Source organism: Mirounga angustirostris, unplaced genomic scaffold, assembly GCF_029215605.1.
Source record: "Mirounga angustirostris isolate CCGP_5_RB_7025 unplaced genomic scaffold, mMirAng1.0.hap1 SCAF_13, whole genome shotgun sequence".
NCBI classification, from domain to species: Eukaryota; Metazoa; Chordata; class Mammalia; order Carnivora; family Phocidae; genus Mirounga; species Mirounga angustirostris.
In genome coordinates, this window is record NW_026991721.1 from 27,351,516 (window position 1) to 27,373,787 (window position 22,272).

The following is a 22,272-nucleotide window of genomic DNA, read 5'->3' on the forward strand; positions in this document are numbered from 1 at the left end:
CCAGTAATTAGGTGTATTTTTTTTTTCACCAGAAACATTTATCCTTATCCATAAGATGCTGTGAATATATTTCTTCCCTTTTCAATTCATGCCATTCTGTGCTTACCGCTATATTATTTTGTGGTCTTTGTTTTGGCAGATGCACAAGCAAAATCTGATTCCAACAGTTTGACCCTTCTCACTTTTTATGTTCTCTAGGGCATAATAAAACCCAAGATACAATCCCTCAGCAGTTAATGAAGCTTAACCTCCCACCCTCTTAATTACCAATGCATTACACCAACTATGGGCATCATACTCCTCTCTAAGCTATTTTACAATTCAGCAGAAGTACTACTGAGCTATTATGTAGCAACATAATCCATGCAGCATGAGAAATCCTTCTTAAAAATAAAATCTTTTGATCCTTGCGGGTTTTGGTAACTGTATAATTAATACTACTTAAGCATTATCCATGTATCAGTAAGTATATTATATTGTGTCAGTAAGTATATTACTTTGTTGATTTGGGGGGAGTTGGGGAATATTTATTTTCTGAAAGTTAGGAAGAGAAACAAATTCAAAGATATTATTGACTGATTATCATAATTTGAATACAAAAGTACTCCAAATATCTAGCCTGACTATCCATCTGTTAAAGATATGGTCTCCACATTACCTACATTTAAATATTTAAAAATATGAGGGGAGAGGTTACTTTAATTGTTAAAAGCATTCAGAAATGTAGATTGCATGGAGTAAGTCAGAAGGTCTGTGGTACAGCTGATGGTACATAAAAAATGTTTTTAAACTTATGGATTTTAAGATTAGTAATTAGTGAATTAACTTATGTCCATCCATATTTCAAACTAAGTCAGTACAGGGAACATCTTGGTGCAATTTTTTAAATATATTTTTCTCTTGAATGTAAAGGGGGCAAAATTATTAATATTATAAGAAAGGATGAAAAATACTTTCACATTGGTATTCAATTATTATTTTTATTAAACTCCCAAATTAAGCTACTGACGAAAATGATGCTTTTATTTTGGCAACTACATCAATTACATGAATTAAAAAACAGAAAATGGAACCACTAGGAAAGAGCAGTGTTCTCAATGCTTTTCCACAGATCCTTATCACATTTCTCTTTAACATGTAAACCAGAAATGTATTGAGAAGACTGAAAGACCTCTCAATTTTCTTGACTAAGAGGGAAGGAGAAGGGTAGCATGAAGAACAGGATATATACATGTATATATGTATAACTTTGTGTCTATATGCCTAGTTATAGAAAGAATAATGAATGGTGAACAATGTGGTCCTTGCAATATATGAAAATACATTTTGTGAAATGTTTTATTTTTAATTTTAATTTTTTTTAAAGATTTTATTTATTTTAGAAGGAGACAGAGAGAGAGCACAACTGGGGGGAAGAGCAGAGGGAGAAGGAGGGCGAATCTCAAGTAGACTCTGTGCTGAGCATGGAGCCTGATGCAGGGCTTGATCCCAAGACCTCAAGATCATGACCTGAGCAGAAATCAAGAGCCAGACGCTTAATTGACTGAGCCACCCGGGTGTCCCAGTGAAATATTTTAAAAAGTAGACTAAATTCTCCACTAAATCATTGGTTTTAACAGGTTTAGTTAATAAGACCATGTGCAATAATTCCCTTAGTAAATGTTTACTATATAAGGGTGTATATTAACTTGTCTTCTTAAAAAAAAAAAAAGATATATGAAAAGCCGTACTAAGCAAACAGGTTATGAAATAATTACTTGAGTTCTAGAAGGATTCTTCTATTGGCAAAGGATTTCTGCATAATTCCTTTAAGTGTCCCAATTGAATATAAACTAACTTCTAAAAACCCGATATAACTAAAACATTTCTAAATATAATTATAAAAGTTAAGATAGTAACAGTGATCTTAGCATAATTATTTATTAAATCGAGGTTAGAGAATATAAAATTTTTTAAGATTTAATTTATTTATTTGTGAGAGAGAGCATGAGCAGGGGGGAGAGGGGCAGAGGGGGAGGGAGAGAGAGAGAATCTCTCGAACAGACTCCAAACTGAGTGCAGAGCCTGATGTGGAGCTTGAGAGGTCATAGAATTTTTACAAGGTTTGAAAAGAAGTATTCTAAAATTTTGGGATATCTATTGTCAAAGACATCTCAGTTAGTAAAAGAATCAGGCATTATCTTTATTTAAGAGGTCCAGATCAGTTATATTCCTAACTCAGGAGCACACAAGTGACTGGTTTTATTTGTTTGATGTCATATTCTTTTATTTTCCCAAAATAAACGCAGCTTATGGAAGATGTCACAAAAATCCTTAGTATATATTGGTGCACTAAATGAAACTGGTATCACTTTATTTTTATTAAACTTGAAAATTATTTTGTGTTGTACATTTAGTGTTAATAGAACAAAAACAATTCTCTTTCTGCTCACTGAGTACTGAGAAGTAGAGGCAACCAGGTAAAGGCATAATATAGGCTTTTCAAAATTCTATAGTATCTTGTTATAATGTTTCAAGAAATAGAAAGGTAAGATGCTTCACTTCATAGTCTCAGATCCATCTTCCACTTCCAATTTGTCTTTTTTTTTTTTTTTTAAGATTTTATTTCTTTGAGAGAGAGGAAGAGAGAGCATGAGCAGGTAGAGGGAGAAGCAGGCTCCCCACTGAGCAGGGAGCCCGATGCGGGACTCGATCCCAGGACCCTGGGATCATGACCTGAGCTGAAGGCAGACTTTTAACTGACTGAGCCACCCAGGCATCCCCCAATTTAAGTCTTTAGTTTAATACCATCAACCCTGTTTTTGAAATCTAGCAGACTTTTAGACACACACACACACACACAAACTGTAGTAAAACTACTTTACAAAACTGATAAGTGCATTTCAAATACCTGATTTCACTAATATAATATGAAAAGATGACTATGGTGAATTAAGGCCACTTTCTGCAACTGCCCATCAGATTCTGATGAACAAAACAAAATTTGAGGAAACAAACACTGGCCACTGAAAGAATCACCCCAACACTAGATGGAGAGATAGCCTTGTCTTCCTTGGGATTTTCACACAGTAAAGCTATCCTTTTGTACATAATTTTCAAAGACTATCTATCTACTCTATGATCTTTGATGGTGTGTACCTTTCTTCTTTCATGGGATCCTTTAGTATTTCATTTAATGAGTCAATTTCATTAATTTGGGGAGCTGATTTTAAAAAGTGTGTTTTTTTAAGTTTTAATGGCTCTGGTTTTCAGGATTTGAAGTCACTTAATCCTTCCAAAAGGATTGAATACTTTCTCTTCTGAATGTGTTTCAGAAAAAGTATTCAGAGGACAAATGAACTCCATTTCTAATATTCCCAATTTTGACTTTGTGTGTCTTCTTTTCAAAGAATGATAAGTGCTATATAACAGTTCTTAGATTTTAACATTTGAACATGACAATAACCATCAAGCATTCATGACCACTCATTTTTTTATTAGTTCAAAATAAAATTTTTGAAAGTAAATGTGAGGCCTAGAGTAATTATTTTAAGATTTAGAAAGCAAAATCCCAAATATTTCATTTTTAATTTGGAATTCCAGAATAAGGTAGCCAGGGAATGATCTCTATCTTAATGTGAAAGACTAAGTGACTTGTGGGAGGTCCTGCAGCTACTTAAGCAGCATCACATAAATTAAAATCTAAGCTCATATCCCAATTATATTTCACTTCTGAGGATAAATACCCCATCACAGAATATGGCATTTTTGCTATATGACTTAGGCTACTTTCTGCATGCAAAATTCCTTTCTTATGTTGGTGATACACAAATATCAACCCTAACTTTGTGTTTATTTTAATATTATATCAGAAATGGTTCTTACAAGCTAGTGACAGAGTGGTGGGTTTATTTTCCTTTATACATTTATCTTATCTTTCATTTTCTTGTTGGAAAATAAGGCACATGCCATCTTTTAAAAGCTGGCTACAAATGTAGGTCACTGGAAGCAGTATTGAGCCTTTGCAGGATTTTTCTTAGTCTCTTTAGTTTGCCAAAGAAGCTCTAACTGTGGCTGCCAGTGGAGAACTCAGAATTTTAAATAAGCTCTCACAAGTAGCTAGGGGGAAAAAAAGAGTGAAACCCTGGGGTCAAACAGCAAATTTCTGGCTCAACTAGCACTTCAGAGTTGTAAGCTCTGAAAAGCATATAGATAGCCTGATAATTTTCTGAACAAATAAAATGTTGACAAAGAAACGAAGGGAACATAGTCTCACTATAGTTCTGCCTTTAAAGGGCTCTTCAAATATTTGATTTAAACTATGAACAGAAGATACACAGTAACAAAGTAGTTTTAATAAAAAATACATATTATGTAGGCTCGAAAAAGTAAAAATGTGTGGGAAGATGTGTTATTTATAAGGTATTGAGCATGCATAAAACTTGCAAAGTGGAATGACAGAAGGACCAGAAAATAATTTTTAATTATTTATAAAATATTACTTTTGTTCTGAATCATTATAAAACTACAACTTTGAAGATAAGCATAATAAAAAAAAATGTTCAGTAGTATATATGGCCAAACAAGGGGTATTTCTTTAACTTCATTGTTACAGTTTTCTCAATTTTTGGCAGAACAAGGAAAAGAAAGTTGGATCTGAAATATTTTTGTATTCTATTTACTCAGAAGGACCAGCCTGTACTATAATCTATAATGTCCTAAGAGCAAACAACTAACCACTCACTGGATTCAGACTTCTAATTCTTGTTCCATGATCAATCAGTAAAAGATGGATGGCAAAAAAAAGAGAGAGAGAGAAACAGATGGCAAATATAGACTCAATCTTGACACCACATTGACCCAAGGAAAGGAAAGGAAACCTTTTTAATAGTAATTCAAACTATACACTGTTTAGCAAATACTATTTCATCTAATACTAAATCAACTAATGTATCTTCTCTCAATTATAACAAAAAAAACCAAATAAAGCAAATGATACAATGTACAATAAATTAGATCTTAATAAATGAGTTCATTATTTGAGTAACAGACTGATATTTTAGGATATAGAAAAAATGTTTCCAAATTATTAGATATTTTGATTTTTACTTATATATTTAAAGTCTATAAAAGAGAATTCTAAAGATGTTAGTCTAAATTTTCATACTTTGTTACTAAATACCTTGTTGCTATATTAATTCATCTAAAATGATATGGTTTATTTTAAATAGTTACTTATTCTATGACTTATGGGTTATTTTAAAGTAATTCATTTTCAATCATGAAAGATTTTCTCTATAATAGTTTCACCATAAAAACTATGTGATTTTTGGTGAAAAAACGTATATAACAAACAACTCAAAAAGTTAATGCCGTAAGTCAGGAATTAACCCTTGGCTCTAGATAATCAGATATCTCTTCCTGCATGAATATTACCTATCTGGTATATCATCACTAAAAATATTCCAATTAGCTTTTAAAACTCACCTTAGTATATTATGAAATAACATTTAAATTTACTGCTGTTACTTTCTTTAATTCTGTAAATATTAACATATATAGTTTAAAATTATGAAAAAGGTGTAATAGAAAAACAAAGCATTTTCAAGTTATAAAGAAATTGTGTGTGTTTGTGTATATAATTTTTTATTTCTAAAAATATCAGCCTATTGATAAACGCTTAAATATTCTAACATAAAAATACAATTTTTGCTATTTTAGAAAACATTCCATAGAAAATTTTGAGAGAATATTATCACTATATTTGAGATGATCAAGAACATTCTTTTAGATAAAAAGTTAACTGAAAAATACTTACCAATGTGTTTTTAAAAGCTTTAACAACATCATGTATATTGTTCTATAGGATTTTCTAAGGGGTGTAATTTTTCAGTGTTACATCTTAATGCTGACTTCCTGAAGGAGCTTTGACTACAATAGGCATGAATATGTTTTCAAAGGATGATGGATAAATTGCTGGGTGGTTATATAATATATCTTAGGCAGCTGATGGGGCTTTTTATCCTTTACTTGTCTTTTAGTTATACACAGTTTTAAGATAATTATGGTCTATAAGATTGTCTTTTCCCTTTTCTTGTACCAGCAATATTTGCCTTGGTTATAGGTTCCAGGAATCCCCAATCATACATCATAAAATTAAAAATAAACAATTATAGCATTCCCCCCCCCCCATATTGTATCTCTAAACACTGTTAATGCCTGGTTTTGGTCATTCATTTTTGGGCTGTTTAATACAAATGACTCTAATATAACTTTGAGTTGGGAACACCGAAATCTTGGCTGAATAATATGTAGAAAAAACTATTATCTATATTAGTTCTTAAAATCTCATTTTAAATTACACAAATATTTTATTTTTCTCAGAGAGATGCTAAAAACTTTGTCTATCCACTGGTATTATGAAGAATATAAATAATTACAATTTTACAGCCATAATTTTTTAATCCAGTCTATTCTAAACTTGTGAAAACTAAGTGGACCACATTAAATGTATATGTTAAAAACAATACTTTTTGTACTTTCTTAATAGAAAAATGAAAATGGAATATTATTTTTAAATCAAATTGTTTTACTATTACAAAATAAAAATCAAAGAAATATGAAATTTAAAAAATCATGAATTTAAGAAATACTACTGATGAGTGAAAGTTCTGTTAACTCAAAAACTAGATACATTTTCAAAAAAGAGCTATATGAAAGGCAAGTACATAAGTAAAGCAAACTTAAAATAAAAACCTGTTCTGGGCTACTCCTTATAAATAGAAGAATGAAAATAACTTTCAAAATGTAGCATCACATCTGCAACATAAAGTAAATCTAATGCTTAAGATCATTGGGTTTTTGTGGAAGCAATTATAATGTCTTTGATAATATATTAAGTACACAAGATAGGGTAGAATAGACTGGATGACACTAGAAAACATTCTTCATGAAACGACCTATGCTGCTTTGAAAGACACACTGGACCAGATGGACTTAACAGATACATTCAGAACATTCCATCCTAAAACATCACATATACATTCTCTTCAAGTGCACATGGGACACTCTCTAGAATAGATCACGTATTAGATCACAAATCAGGCCTCAACAAATACAAAAAGACTGAAATCATACCATGCACCTTGTCTGACCAGAATGCTATAAAACTAGAAGCAACCACAAGAAAAAAATTGGGAAGACCACAAATACATGAAGGTTAAACGACATGCTACTAAACAATGAATGTGTCAACCAGGAAATCAAAGAAGAAATTAAAATATATATAAACAATGAAAGTGAAAACACAATGGTCCAAAACCCTTGCAATGCATCAAAAGCAGTTCTAAGAGGGAAGTATGTAGCAACACAAGCCTACCTCAAGAAGCAAGAAAAATCTTAAACAATCTAAGCTTACACCTAAAAGGAGTTAAACAAAAACAAGAAATGAGGCCGAAAGCCAGCAGAAGAAAGGAAATAATAAAGATCTGAGCAGAAATAAATGATACAGAAATAAAAAAAAACAATAGAACAGATTAGTAAAAACAGGTGCTGGTTTGTTGAAAAATTTAAAAAAAATTGATAAACCTCTAGCAAGACTTATCAAAAAGAAAATGGACCCAAATAAATAAAATCACAAATGAGAGAGGAGAAATAACAACCAATACCACAGAAATACAATTAATTATAAGAGAATATTATGAAAAACTATATACCAACAAATTGGACAAACTGGAAGAAATGGATAAATTCCTAGATACATATAAACTACCAAAACTGAAACAGGAAGAAATAGAAAACTTGAACAGAACAATAACCAGCACAGAAATTGGGTCACTAATCAAAAACTTCCAACAAACAAAAGGTTAGGACCACTGTGATCTTTTACAGGTCTATTACTCAGAAAAAGTTAAAAATTTTGAGGGACATTATAGTAACACAACTCTTTCTTTCCCTTTTACTTAAGTGTTAACAACTCACATCTGCAAAAATAAAAAATTTGAATAGAACTTATGTTAAATCCCATCCCATTTGATTGGTATATCTTAATAAAGCAAATGTGAAAATTTTCATGTCCATTCATACATTGCATGTAACACTAATCGTAAAGATTACTGAATTGCGAAGAAATGTGTTTAACATGTAACGTCTTTTGAGAGAAGTTTAAAATGAACTTAAATTTAAATATGAATTTTTGTTACAGAAAAACTATCATAAGGTCATTAATAAATATTTTGAACATGAACATAACATTCGGACAAAACTCTGTGAGAAGTGGAATAGAAAATATGAATTCAAGGCAAAGATGATTGACGTAAATTTTCCAGATGTTAAAGAAGAGCCTGCTTACGTACATATATTTCTAAAAATAATGGTACTGACATCAAATTGCGATGTTATTTAGATTCAGTTGGATACACATAGAAGACTGATTTAAAAGTACTTAACTAAAAAGACAATATTTACAGGGGCTCCTGGGTGGCTCAGTCGGTTGAGCAGCTGACTCTTGATTTCAGCTCAGGTCATGATCTCAGGGTCCTGGGATTGAGCCCCGTACTCAGCAGGAAGTCTGCTTGAATTCTCTCTCTCCCGCTCCCCCCATGCGCATGCATGCACATGCACTCTCTCTCTCAAATAAATAAATCTTTTTAAAAAACCACAATATTTACAGTAACATCTTTTACAACTAAATAATCTCATAACTGCAATTTTTAGATAACTTTCTGTACAAGTAGATACATAATTTAAAGGAATTTTTTTATAAGTGTGAAAGCAAACAGGTGGAAAGATCACTGTACTTGTACAATTTGCCACGATATAGAATGTGAGGTGATTATCATTCAATGAAGGTTAATAATAAATGTGAAATTCTTCATGTAGGTTTTAAATGTAATCTTTATATTTTCAGTAAGACTGTATTAGTCAGAGCTCTCCGGAGAAACAGTATCAATAGGATATATGTGCATATACATATGTGTATATATATTGCTTTGTATTATATAAAATCATATATATAAATAACCATATATAAATACAAAAGAGATTTATTATAAGGGATTGGCTAATACTCTTATGGAAGTTGACAAGTCCCCAGGTCTGCAGGATGAGTCAGCAAGCTAAAGACCCAGGAAAGCTGATGGTGTAGTTTTCATCCAAAGGTTCGCAAGCTCAAGAATCAGGAAGAACTGATTTTTTAGTTTGATTCAAAAGGCAGGAAAAAGCTGATGTTCAGATTTGAAAGCAGTCAGTCAGAAGGAATTCGTTCTTAGCTGAGGGAGGGTCAGTCTTTTAGGTCTATTTGTACCTTCAACTGATTTGACGAGGCCCACCCACATTAGGGATGGCAATCTACTTTACTCCGTTTACCAATTTAAATATATTTTTAAATGATTTTATTTATTTGAAAGAGAGCATGAGCAGGGGAGAGGGACAGAGAGAGAGGAAGCAGCAGACTCCCCGCTGAACAGGGAGCCTGATGTGGGGCTTGATCCCAGTACAGTGGGATCACAACCTGAGCTAAAAGCAGATGTTTAACTGACTAAGCCACCCAGGTGCCCCTACCAATTTAAATATTAATCTCATCCAGAAACACCCTCACAAGAGTACTTAGAATAATGACTGATCAAATATCTGGGAACCCTGTGGCTTAGTCAAGTGTACACATAAAATTAACGATCACAAGTCCACCCCTTGTCAATTTGGTACCCATACATATTTCCTTAAATTATACTTAAGCTCCAGATGAAGACAATATGTCATAATTCCACACTCTTAGATGTGTCTCCTAATGCTGTCTTAACCTGGGTTCCTTTTCACTGCACTACAGCCTGGAAACTTTGCATGTAGTATGCCAGGGAAGTTATAGGGCTCTCTTTGTATATTCTGCACCTCTCTGGCATCACTGTCCTTTATTATTGATGCTCAATGTCTTAAAAACTGTTGTTTAATATATTTTGCCCTGTTGTTTCAGGGATAAAGAGAAATCTGATCCTCATGAACATATCTTGGTCAAGAGTGCAACTTTTTGAGTCTACGTTTCTTACTCTAATTTTTTATATTTTTTATTGTATCATAAAATTGTTCCATGAATAAATGTTTGCAGAACCTAACTACTTACATAAATGACTAGATAGTTTAAGAAATCCTGATTTATAACGTCACTCCTTCACATAATCCAACAGAGGACATGTAAAGTACCCTGAGATTTTTAATATTAACTTGTACAAATTCAAGGTACCTAGGAAAGGTGTTAGGGATTAGTTTTCAAATAAAAAGTGTAATTCTCTAAAGCAAAATGTGTTAGTATATCACCTAGGTTTTAACATCAGTTGCCTAGGTTGCAGGAGGCAAGAAGGAAGAATAAAACACTTTATTTTGAAAATCATATATAGTTGATTCTTTAACAACACAAGTTTGAACTACACAGTCTGCTTATATGTGGATTTTTTCTAATAGTACTGTAAATGTATTTTCTCTTTCTTATGATTTTCTCAATAACATTCTTTTCTCTAATTTACTTTATTGTAGGAATATAGTATATAATACCTACAACACACAAAATATGTATTAATAGACTGTTTATGTTGTTAGTAAGGCTTTTGGTCAGTATTAGGCTATTAGTAGTTAAATTATGGGGGAGTCAAAAGTTATATGTGGATTTTTAACTGTGCAGGGGATCAGTGTCTCTAACCCTCACGTTGTTCAAGGGTCAAGGGTTTTCCTGCTTCTGGCCTGGCAAAAATTGCCTATATGGCTATAAAGATGTTTGATATAAAATCTTAGTCTCAATACTATGGTGGAATATGCTGTGAAGAGCTTGTACAGCTTCTTTAGGACAATAATCCTGCCCTTTACTATTCCTAGCAAGCATAGTACTATCCAGAAATTGATCAGAATAATTAAGACCAGGGAAAAAGAACAGAAGAACAAAAATATCAAGAAAATATTACAAAAGCCAAACACCAAAAATAAGAACAAAGGAAAACAGTCTCTGCAACCAGAAGAAAATCATTTGGAAAATTATACAAAGATTTCTCCTTTGGATTTTATGACAGTATTATTTAATAAGCAAAATCTGACCCATACGAGAGAATCATGTTGGTTTTACCTCAGTATTACATAACTTTTTTATAGTGGGCATAGAAATTTGTTGGTGTCTGTTGATAGCTATGGTATATTAATACTTACTATGCTACAAATTCTTTATAAATGACTGAGTTGTCTGTTATTTTGCAGACCATGCACTGAAATGAAAACAGCCTATGGGAGAAAATAATTTTAGATTCTATTTCAAATAATGACTTCTATTCAAATAATGGCTTAAGTTGGGTTCCTGTTCCGGACAAAGAAATTAAAAATTCTAAATGTGAGAACTGTCCTCTCAAAGGTGTAACGTGTGTTTTGGCTTTAAAAAGGTAGAGTATATTGATCATATATTTTATTATTATTGCTTGTTACTTGGAAAAGAATAATTTCTGGCAGTCTCAAAGCAAAATAAGATTAATAAATGAGTACTTCTAATTTCTGTATCTTTCTTCTAATTTATGTCTTTAGGATACTGGTAATATCAGACAATACGCTATTGTTTTCCTTTACTTAACTTTTTACAGAGTTATCTTATTATGACCATAGTAATAACTTTATTTATTGTCAGTTTTTAGTAGCTTTTAATACTGTTCCCAATGCCAATATCAATTTAAAGTTAAAAAAATTGTCTAAGAACAATTTTAAAAAGTGAAACTACATGTTCAAATAAATTTGATACTTTAAGAGAAAAAAATATGTGTGGTCTCATTAATGAATTTAAATATGGTTTGTAGATATACAAACATATATCTTGTTTACATATACCTATATAAGCAATATTTTTTCATGAAATGTTCAAAATGCAATACTGAATTAGTATATCCTATACCTGTAAAATATCAGCAGGGTCTTCTTTTGCAGACGCAACCAACAAAGTATGCCCATTGATGATTCCTTCTGCCAGGAAATACTTGAAGAGCAAAGAAGAATAAATATTATATTTATCCTCTTCTGTAAAAAAGAAAAAAAATTATAGTCAGAATCCTACCATATGCCAAGCACACTCAGATGTTTTAACAATTTTTCTCCTTAAAACAAGTAAATGAAATGGGGCAATAACTGTCTTCCTAAAAAGTACAGTTAAATAGGCTAAGACACTTACCTAGATAGTCAATGGGAAGTGAGTACTTTTAAGACAGTCTAATTTCAAAATTATTCTCCATCCTCTACACCACCTCTGATATCCACAAAATTTAGAGGGTTACGTATGATTATGGCAAAGAAATCACAGATTTTTTTTTCCTTCCTAAGATTTTTTTCAGGCATTGCATCTCTAAAATGCCAATTCTTACCTACCAACTAGTTTGTAAACTCACACTTCATTTCTCACATGTCACAATAATTAAGTACTTAAGTGTATGTAGCCTGAAAATTAATATTTATAAAATTTGTAAAAATAGTATTACTTCTTCAAAAGCAATTTAAAATTGAAGACTTTAATCTGAGAGTTCTTAAATTTGTACTAAATGTTTTCCTAGTAAACAGTTCTTTTACCTTTTATTATTCCTTCATCCCCCCTTCTTTTTGAATTTTTATGAAAAAGTCATACACCTAAGGTTTCTTTGACAAAATGTGTTAATATTTTTGAGATTTTGTGATATAACAACTCAAGTATATCTTTGTTTTCTTAATATTATTGATAAGCTACATACCTACATTTTTATATCAGCTTTCTTTAATACTTTGAGCACAACACAGAGACAAAGGTAGATTTATTGAATTATTTAAAAAAAGAGAAGGCATTATTAATTTATTCAACAAATATTAATTGAATTCCTATAATATGTCAGGCAATGTTAATATTTGTAAAAACCACACTATTAAAAAATATTCCTAAGAAAGTTTGAATTTGTGGTAATGTTAGCACTGTGCACAAAGCCTCTTGGAGCTTTAAGTATAAAACCTGAATAAAATACCATTAAAAAATAAATATTTAAAGGCACTGCAAAACAATGAAAAGCAGATAGCAACCACAGCAGTTTCCTTTTGAAAGACTGTGATCATGACATGTAAGAACTTCAAGTTTCTGGCTTTTTTTGCCTAAAATGGGGTTCTTAAGCTCCCTTAGCTCTGACAGCTTTAAATCATATCCTTTCCAGCTTGAGGTGGCAGAATGTAGAGTTCAGTGTTGTCAAAATAGCTGAAAGTTTAGGGGAAAAATCCTTCAAGTAAGAGAGCTCTGCAAAGTTTATCAAATGTGCCCAAATCCGTGATTGACCACTAAGCTATCAATGCATGAATGGGAGAAAAAACAGTAAGTAGGTAAGAGAGAACAGGTTAAGTTGAAAGACAACTAAATCATGTGAGATTTAAAAATTTGATGCTCCTTTCAAGGCATGCATTTCCCAATGAGCAGAATCTTATAATAAAGAAAGTTGAAGTCTTATTGACTTGAAGTGGCAGAGGAAAAAACACAGGGCTGAGAACCCCAGAAAGTGTAAGCCCCTAAACATGAGTATAAATTCTGTATAAATATTTGGCTCTCTTCTAAGTTTCTGACTGTAAGGGACAGCCCTGTGTGACCAGGTTAAAAAAGCAAGACCTAAAAGCTGGAAAATTGAGCAGAGATACAGAAATACTATCCACTGCACAGTATATTGAAGTTAGAGTTAATTTAAGATCAGGCAAGTTAACTGTTACTATTAAAACAAAAAACCTGAAATCCTCGGGACAACAGAATGGAATTCAGAATCATTAATATTCATTTATTACAATGTAAAGATTTCAACCAAAGATCAGGGAATATGATCCATACTAGGGAAAACACAACCTACAGAAACTGACTCAAAGTAAAAATTTATTCAAAGTATTAAAGGAGGGGCACCTGGCTGGTTCAATCAGTAGAGCATGTGATGCTTGATCTGAGAGTCATGAGTTCAAGCCCCATGTTGGGTGTGGAGCCTACTAATTAAAAAAAAAGAAAAAAAAGAACAAAGTATTAAAGGACAATATATCAATAAGTGAACAGAAAAGGAATATCAACAGAGAATGAGGAACTATAAAAATGAACCAGATAAAAAATTTAGAGTTTAAAATTATTCCTTATATGAAAAATTTCTTTGGTGATCTCATGAGTAGATTGGAGATGAAGAAAGGAAAAAAGAATTGGTATACCTGAGGGGAGATCAACAGAAATCATGAAATCTGAAGAATAGAGAAAAAAAAATTAAGAAAGTTGAACAGAACGTCAGAGACACGGAACAGTATAGAGCAGTCCAAAACACATTTAAGTGGAGTCCTAGACATTGGGAGACAATAAGAAACAGAAACAATACTTCAAGAAGTGATGGCTAAAAACTTCCTAAATTTGATGAAATAGTCAATTACAGATCTAAGAAGCACAGGAAGCTTCTTCTAGGATAAATGCAAAAAACCCAAATCTAAGTACCTCATAGTTAAATCTTGGAAGCAGCAGGGAGAAATGGCATATGACATACATACAGTGGTACAATGATAAAATCAACAAGTGATTTCTCATCAGAAACAATAAAAGCTAGAGGATATGATAATTATATATTCAAGAGTTGAAAAAGAAACAACTTAGTCAAAAATTATAAATGTGTAAAACATATTTAAGAATTGAGGTGAAATACTATTTTCATATAGGACAGCAGACCTGTACTATAGGACACTAAAAGCTAAAGTGAAATTATACAACATGGTAACCTGCACTTACAGGAAGCAATAAAGAATACAAATGACAACAAATATGTGCGAAATTATAACACTCTGTGATCATATGTATATGTACTTATGTGCATGGATGTGTGTATATAGATGTATATATATGTGTGTGTGTGTGTGGATAAATTATTTTGTTTCTTAGAATTTCTTTAAAACTATCTGTTTAAAGCAAAACTGATAGAACTAAGCAAAGAAAGACAAATTCAACTTGGAGATTTTATCATACATTTCTTAGTAATTGTCAGAACTAAGGAGGAAAATCATCAAGAAAATAGAAAATCTGAACAAACTCATAGACCACCTTAGATAATATACAGTTCCAGAATATATATTTAGTGCATCTAGAATGTACACCAAGATAAACCATATGCTATTCCAAAAAACAAGTCCCAATATATTTCAAAATATTAAAATCTTACTTTGGAAACTGAAATTTTAAAAATTCCATTTATGATCAACTCCAAAAGCATGAAATATTTTGGAGAAATTTGACAATACATGTGTATGAATTAGCTCCACACTGAAAAGTATAAAATATTCTGAGAGTAAGTAAGGAAAACCTAAATAAATGGAGAAGTATATCATGTTCAGGGAATACAATGTTCAGGGAATACAAGACTCAAATCTTTCCAAATTGATCTATAGATCTAATGGAATTCCAATGTAAGCCCCATAAGATTTTTGGAGAAATTGATAAGCTAATTCTGAAATTTACACAGAAATCCAAAGGTCCTAGAATAGCCAAACAAATTTGAAAGTGAAAATTCAGTAAATTTGATTAAAACAATTTCCTAAGGTGCAACTAAAACACCAGGTGGTAACTTGTTTATAAACCTTCTCAGCACTGTGTATTAGAGCAAATCCATGATCAGAAGTATAGCGGATTTATATGAAGTTCAATTTTATATATTAAAGAACATAGCTAGTTAATACTATCATCACAAGTTAAAATCCACAAATCTAAAAGACAAAAAATGCACTTGATATGGATTTAGGAGCAATTCATGAGAGCTTTTGTGTGTCAAGGAAAACATCTTCAAGGCCTCTGCACTGCTTACAGCTGACAGGCGGAAAAGCGAGCAGAGAACTGTAGATGAGATGACCAGCACTGCCTATTCACTAATGCAGCTACCATACCGGGAAAAAAAAAATACTCATTTTACATAACTAACAATTTGTCTTTATTCAACTTTAGAAAAAACCAGAAAGTCATGTTTTAAAAAAAAGAACTGATTTTATCTTAAGGAATTGCTATTAGGTCGGTTTACAGAAGCAACCATATAAACCAATGTCATTACACATCACTGACATAAAAACCAAATCAGACACTAAAAATCTTAATTTCTAAGGTTGACATTTTTACAACATGGGAAATTTAAATTTTTAAAAATTCTTCCACCACCCATCACCCTCACAGAATTATTACTAAAATTTGCTATATTTCCTTTCAGTACTTTTTCTGTGGATGTTTTCTTATATGGTTACAATTATTACTGAATTTTGTATCCTGGTATTTTCACTTAATCTCACATGCTTCATAGTCTTGTAGCTATCGTGTTTCGGGGTGCATAATATTCTAGAAAATATATGTCCTATAATTTACTTCATCATCCCTCTACCATGAACTTTTCCTTCTGCTTTCAGGCTTCTGTTACTATTAAATACACAAGTACCAAAGTGCCTGAAGTCCCACATATCCAAGATGGAATCAGTAACTCATTATTTCTTTCTATGAAATACAGTCCTCTTTCAGTTTTTAAAATATCAGGGTTTATTTTGCTACCTCTTCTCTCTCTCTCTCCTCGCCCTATCCCTAAAATCCTGTTAAATTTATTTTAAAGTATTTCTGAAATTTGATCACTTCCTTCCATGCCAGTGTCACTCTCCTAGTCATGCTACCAACAGCTCTTGCCTAGACAACTGCAATTGCTTATTTATTTCTTTGCATCCACTCTCATCCTCCAATTTAGTAGTGACCTTTTGAAAATACAAACCCAATCATGTCACTTCCCTATTTAAAACTTTTCAGTGATTTCTCATTACTCTTGAGAGAAAGAACCAAATCCTTTAACACGGTCTACATGCTGTGTGTGGTTGCTGCCACAGAATGTGTATAAATAAAAATATTAGTGTTAAAAGTAGAATAATACTGTCATATCCCTATAAAAAGACATGATGCTTTTTTAACAACTTTTCAGTAAAGAAAGAAAGAAACCTATTTAATTAGAAAAATAAAAATAAATATTTGTAAAGTTAAGGACAATATTACATTATTCAGTAAGGGAATGAACTAAGTTAGATAACTACTTCATAAACTAGGGAGAGACACCTACAGATAATAATAAATATTGAGTGGGGGCACCTGGGTGGTGCAGTCGGTTGAGAATCCAACTCTTGGTTTCAGCTCAGGTTGTGATCTCAGGGTCGTGAGATGAGCCCTGTGTCGGTTCCATGCTCAGTGTGGAGCCTGCTTGAGATTCTCTCTCCCTCTGTCCCTCCCACTCATGCTCTCTCTCTCTCAAATAAATAAATCTTTTTTTAAAAATGAGTGATTTATCATTAATGAAGAGTAACAATAAACTAGATGGCAAACTGTGGGAAGAGCCAAGATGTCCATCGACAGATGAATGGATAAAGATGATGTGGTATATATATATATATATATATATATATATATATATATATATATATATATATACAGTGGAATATTATGCAGCCATCAAAAGGAATGAGATCTTGCCATTTGCAACGACGTGGATGGAACTGGAGGGTATTATGTTGAGTGAAATAAGTCAATCAGAGAAAGACACGTATCATATGACCTCACTGATATGAGGAATTCTTAATCGCAGGAAACAAACTGAGGGTTGCTGGAGTGGGGTGGGAGGGATGGGGTGACTGGGTGATAGACACTGGGGAGGGTATGTGCTCTGGTAAGTGCTGTGAATTGTGCAAGACTGTTGAATCTCAGATCTGTACCTCTGAAACAAATAATGCAATATATGTTAAGAAAAAAAAAAAAAGAAGGAGGTAGCAGAAGGGGGAGAATGAAGGGGGGAAATTGGAGGGGTAGATGAACCAAGAGACGATGGACTCTGAAAAACAAACTGAGGGTTCTAGAGGGGAGGGGGGTGGGAGGATGGGTTAGCCTGGTGATGGGTATTGAGGAGGGCACATTCTGCATGGAGCACTGGGTGTTATGCACAAACAATGAATCATGGAACACTATATCAAAAATTAATGATGTAATGTATGGGGATTAACATAAGAATAAAAAAATTAAAAAAAATAATAAACTAGATGGCAGAATTTCTTTTTTTCTACCTATGTTTTAAATGAGCGAGAGTTGTAACTCTTTTCTTACCTAATACAATCCCTACTGATCTTATCTACACTCATAGCTTCAATTACTATCTCCAATAGCCATACTACATCTTAAGTCAGGACCTCTGCATAAATTACTTCACCTTTTTGGCTAGCTAATTCTCTCAAATCCTCCCAGACCCAAAATAGATAAACTCATCTTTGGAGAAGCTTTCCTCAAGGCTGAGTGAGATGATCAGAGTGCCCTGGAGCATCTTGTTAACTCCTACAGTAGCATTTAATATACATATTGAAATTTCTCCATCAAGCTAAAAGATCCTCATGGCAGAGAATTCATCTCATTGCTGTATTGCTGTAGTAGGTACATACTATACATTTAGTAAATATTTGTATAATTACGGAAAAAACCAAAAATCTATTTTGTCTTGTAAATCAGCCAGATCTACTGTAGTTTGGCTGAAAACACACCCAAGCGAGCACGTGCGCACACACACACACACACGTGCACACACTTTATAAGTTATTGACCCGATTTTTTCAAAGACTCCTATGAGGCAGGAAAACTAACAGGAGGAAGATCGCCTATTCAGAGATTAGTTAAAAACCTAAGCTCTTCAAGCTGAAAATCACCATTTTTGTGAAACAAATTTTGAAGTTGTACACTAAGCATTTAATTAATCTATTTAGTGAATCCCCGTAACACTGGGAAAGCAAAAACGATAATGATGTGACAGAACTGCCAAAAAGCAAATGCAGTTCTGGCCTGAATTAACAGTCTAATTCTTAGGTTGAGAGAGATGGTTGTCCTAGTCTATTCTATAGTCGTGGACCAAACTGACAATAGTATATTTCATTTGAGGACTTACAGAAACTAAAGCATATTCAGAATGAAGTGACCAGGATGGTGAAAGAACTTAAAAGCATGAGAAATGGGATATTTAGTTTGAAGAAAAAGAGACCCAAGGGATGCAAGAGAGCTGTCTTCAAATATTTGATGGGCTGTCATATATAAATGGAATCACACGAGAGGCAGAATGAAACCTAATGGATAAAACAACAGGAATATCAATTTTTCCTTAATATCAAAGTCCAAAGGAACTGCCCTTTCATTGTGCTGAGAAAGTCACCAATGACTTTGTCTATTTTCCTGGACACTTTAAAAATCTTTATCTTATTTTGTCTACTGCAGCTATTACCATGGGCGAATTTCTTCTTGGAACTACACACTCTCTCTCTCCACTCATACCCCCTATTTTTAAGATACTTTTTGTGCCCCATTGCCCTGTTTCTTTAGACATTCTTTATATATGTGAACAGTTTATATAGAGCTCTCAATTCTTTGGTAAATAAACATGAAATGGTTCTATTTAATTTTTCTAGTCACTACTTTCAACTATGCTATGTCAAATCTTCCTTTTCTCATCTCTTGACATCTGGAGATAATTCAATGATTTTCTCACCATTTTCAGTTATTAACATTTGGAACAGTCAAATTTAAAACTTTAACATTCAGTGCAAAGCTTCCCCCTTCCCCTTCAAAGCAGACTAGGACTTGTGGTCTGAAAGCCTTAGTGGGACAGAGGGGTTCTAAAGGAAAGGAAGGTTCTAAAATACCTCTTCCTCTATGTCTTCTCTCCAAGTCTCAGTTGTATTGTTGGGAGAGCAGGAGGAAAAAAGTGGCAGTGATCAACTTACCTAATTGCCTGTCTGGTTAGGGAGTGAGGTCCCTAGCCTCAGTATGATCTGGTCTATTTAATATTTAAGCCTGCTGTTTTCCAGCCTATGAAGTTACGGTGGTTTCCATGTAGGTGGTGAGCGTGGTTTTCACGGGTGGTTGTTCAGTTTCACTTTGGCCACATCTGTCATTGAAAAACCCTTCTGAGGTGGAATCTAGGTTTTGGGGGGGGGCTGGCCAGTAATTTACATTCAACTTCTGCTCCGGAAATGTTAGCTATTGCTATCATTATTATTTCGGCTGTTTATACAATCTATCGCAGCAGGCCTCCCTCCCTTTTCTACACCAGACACAGAAAACAGTGTTGTTGTTGAGAATGCTGACAAACCGTAGGAGATTTAAGGCAGGCTTCCCCCAAAGACTCTCTCACCATGTACTACTCACTGATGGGCTTACAGGTTCAAAAGTTCAGCAAGAAGTCAGCTGGGAAACATGGATGCCAATTTCTGCTTTTTGCAAGCATCTTCAATGTCTATGTCTGATACTCTTGGTAACTGTACCCTCATACTCTCCTGAGTGAGGGATCACTTTTGAACTTCAATACTGCACTCCTGTTCTCTCCAGTCCTTGCCTATGATCCTTGGTAATGGTGATGGTGATGGAGTTATAAGGAAGTAGTTGTGGTGGATCTCTGGGCCTGCAAGTAGGTATTTAATCCCAGCTGCAGGAAAGAGGGAACTTTAACCTTTGCCTTCTTTTTCTCAATGTGGGCTATAGTCATCAATTCTGAGGTACTCAACATCCTGTTAAAAATAATAAATAGCTAAACTTGACCACTAACTATATGCTAAACATGGTGCAATGCACTTCTCATGCATTGGTTCATTTAATCCTCATAATAAGTTATAAGATAAATGTTGTTAATCCCTATCTTACAGGTAAAGAAACAAGGCACAGGGAAAGCAAGCAGCTTGCCTAACGTGACACAGCTAGTAAATAGCAGAGCCATGATTTGAATCTAGGCAGGCTGATTCCAGAGGCTATGCTCTTAATTTCTTTCATGGGCTTATCTTCCTTTATCTATCCTTTAAACACTGATGTGCTTTCGCTTTAGATTTTGACTTGCTTTTCTTTATACTCTAGTTGTTCTTAGTTTTTCCTGGAGTCTCAGACCACTCTGAAAATCTGATGCAAGTTATATGTTACTCTAAAAATATACACAGTCATATACAAATTTACATATAATTTCAGGGAATTAACAGACCCCCTAAAGTTCCATCTTAGATCCTCCAGGGTCTATAAACGTGGGCATTCTAATACATGCCTATGAATGACTTTAACCAAAACATCCACTGATTAAAAAATTAGTCAAATAATGCTGAGAAATCCCAAATATTTTTCTCTAGCCTAAATTTAATACTCCTAAAATTCACTATGTTTAAACTGAATTCATACTTCACCTCAATATTTGCTCCTTCTCCTCCTTTTCTGACTTCACCTAGTATTACTAACTCCAAATCTTCTCAGGCCAAACATCTGGGAATCATTCTATCTCCTGTCTCTCCTTTATCTCCTACACATTTAGAAAGCACAGAAATAGAGGGGCACCTAGGTGGCAAAGTCAGTTAAGCCTCCAACTCTTGATTTTGGCTCAGGTTATGATCTCAGGGTGGTGAGATGGAGCCCCACAGCAGGCTCCACTCTCAATGGGGAGTCTGCTTCTCTCCTCCTCTCTCTCCCTCTGCCCTTCCCCAGGGCAGATGGGATGTAATGAACACTGGATATTATATAAGACTGATGAATCACAGACCTGTACCCCTGAAACAAATAATACATTATATGTTAATTGAATTTAAATTAAAAAAAAGCAGAAAGAAAGGGAAAAAAGAGGAAGCAAGAAATAATTTAAGCAATGGCCTGGAGAGAATGGAACTTGGATGGAATTAAAAGCCTAGGGTGATAAGCAGAAGGCTTGAGGAAAGAGGTGAGAGCATGAGAAGAGATAAGGTTGAAGTGAATCAGCAGTGGCAGATCATTAAAGGCCCTATAGTCCAGGCTACAGAATATGGACCTTATGTTAAGATCGATAGTGAGCACAGAAAGGTCTTAAGCAAGGATATAGCATGATTAGATTTTATATCAGAAAGTTCATTCTAGCTATAGTATGAAAATGAACTGAAGTAAGAAAACACTGGAAGCAACTTAAGAAGCTCTTATAATAATTTCAGTGAGATTTGTGGATTAGGGTCACAGTAGCAAGAATAGAGAGAAGTAGAATTTTAAAATACTTAAAAGGTTAAAAACCTTGGGATTTAATGATTACTGGATGTGTACAGTGTGAGAGACAAATATATCACTCAGGTCTCTGGCATGTGTCACTTGGTAGACTGAATAATTCAGGAATCACAGGAGGAGGAATGGGGTAGAATTTGGAGATAAGGAAAGTTCATCTCTAGACACATTCATATTGAGGTGCCTGTAAGATATTCAAGAGAAAATGTTGAATAGGGAGTTGAATATGATCT

The 22,272-nt window shown here is 33.4% G+C and overlaps 1 protein-coding gene across 3 annotated transcripts in view; it reads right to left on the reverse strand.

The window, feature by feature from the left end:
• Positions 1–22,272, reverse strand: part of ELP4 (elongator acetyltransferase complex subunit 4) — a 247,613-nt gene that overhangs the window by 207,334 nt on the left and 18,007 nt on the right. For all 3 annotated transcript variants that reach the window (XM_054512002.2, XM_045893961.3, XM_054512003.2), the window contains exon 3: positions 11,894–12,015. In XM_054512002.2, coding sequence (XP_054367977.1) covers positions 11,894–12,015 — 122 coding nt within the window. The remainder of the gene's footprint in view (positions 1–11,893; positions 12,016–22,272) is intronic.